The 307-nt window shown below is 62.5% G+C and overlaps 1 protein-coding gene across 1 annotated transcript in view; it reads left to right on the top strand.

Moving 5' to 3' along the window:
• NTMT1 (N-terminal Xaa-Pro-Lys N-methyltransferase 1) overlaps nt 1-307 on the top strand; it is a 3,694-nt gene that overhangs the window by 73 nt on the left and 3,314 nt on the right. The window contains exon 1 of the mRNA XM_009876456.1: nt 1-120. This exon is cut by the window's left edge and continues 73 nt beyond it. Within this exon, the coding sequence (XP_009874758.1) occupies nt 1-120 (120 nt within the window). The remainder of the gene's footprint in view (nt 121-307) is intronic.

Here is a 307-nt window from a genome sequence, read left to right as displayed (position 1 = left end):
CAGGAAGGTCCGGGAAGACGGTCCCCGCCGCGGTGGATGGCATGCTGGGGGGCTACGGCCACATCTCCAGCATCGATATCAACAGCTCCAGGAAGTTCCTGCAGAGGTTTCTGCGGGTAGGTGGCACAGTCTGTCCTGCTCCCAAAGCCCCCTCCTTCTCCCAGCACAGAGCTGGCTCTTCCCTCTGAGTTACTTCGTGGGATCCTCCTCTGCATGTGTGCTGGGAGAGCTCTGCCCCGCAGCGGGGTCCCCCATACACCAGCCCCATCCCACGTGGTTGCCCCATTTCTCCTCTGTGGGTACCTCG

Source organism: Apaloderma vittatum, unplaced genomic scaffold (genome assembly GCF_000703405.1).
Source record: "Apaloderma vittatum isolate BGI_N311 unplaced genomic scaffold, ASM70340v1 scaffold25459, whole genome shotgun sequence".
Lineage (NCBI taxonomy): Eukaryota > Metazoa > Chordata > Aves > Trogoniformes > Trogonidae > Apaloderma > Apaloderma vittatum.
The sequence above is the reverse complement of the archived record's forward strand: the minus strand, read 5'-3'. Positions and strand labels throughout refer to the sequence as shown.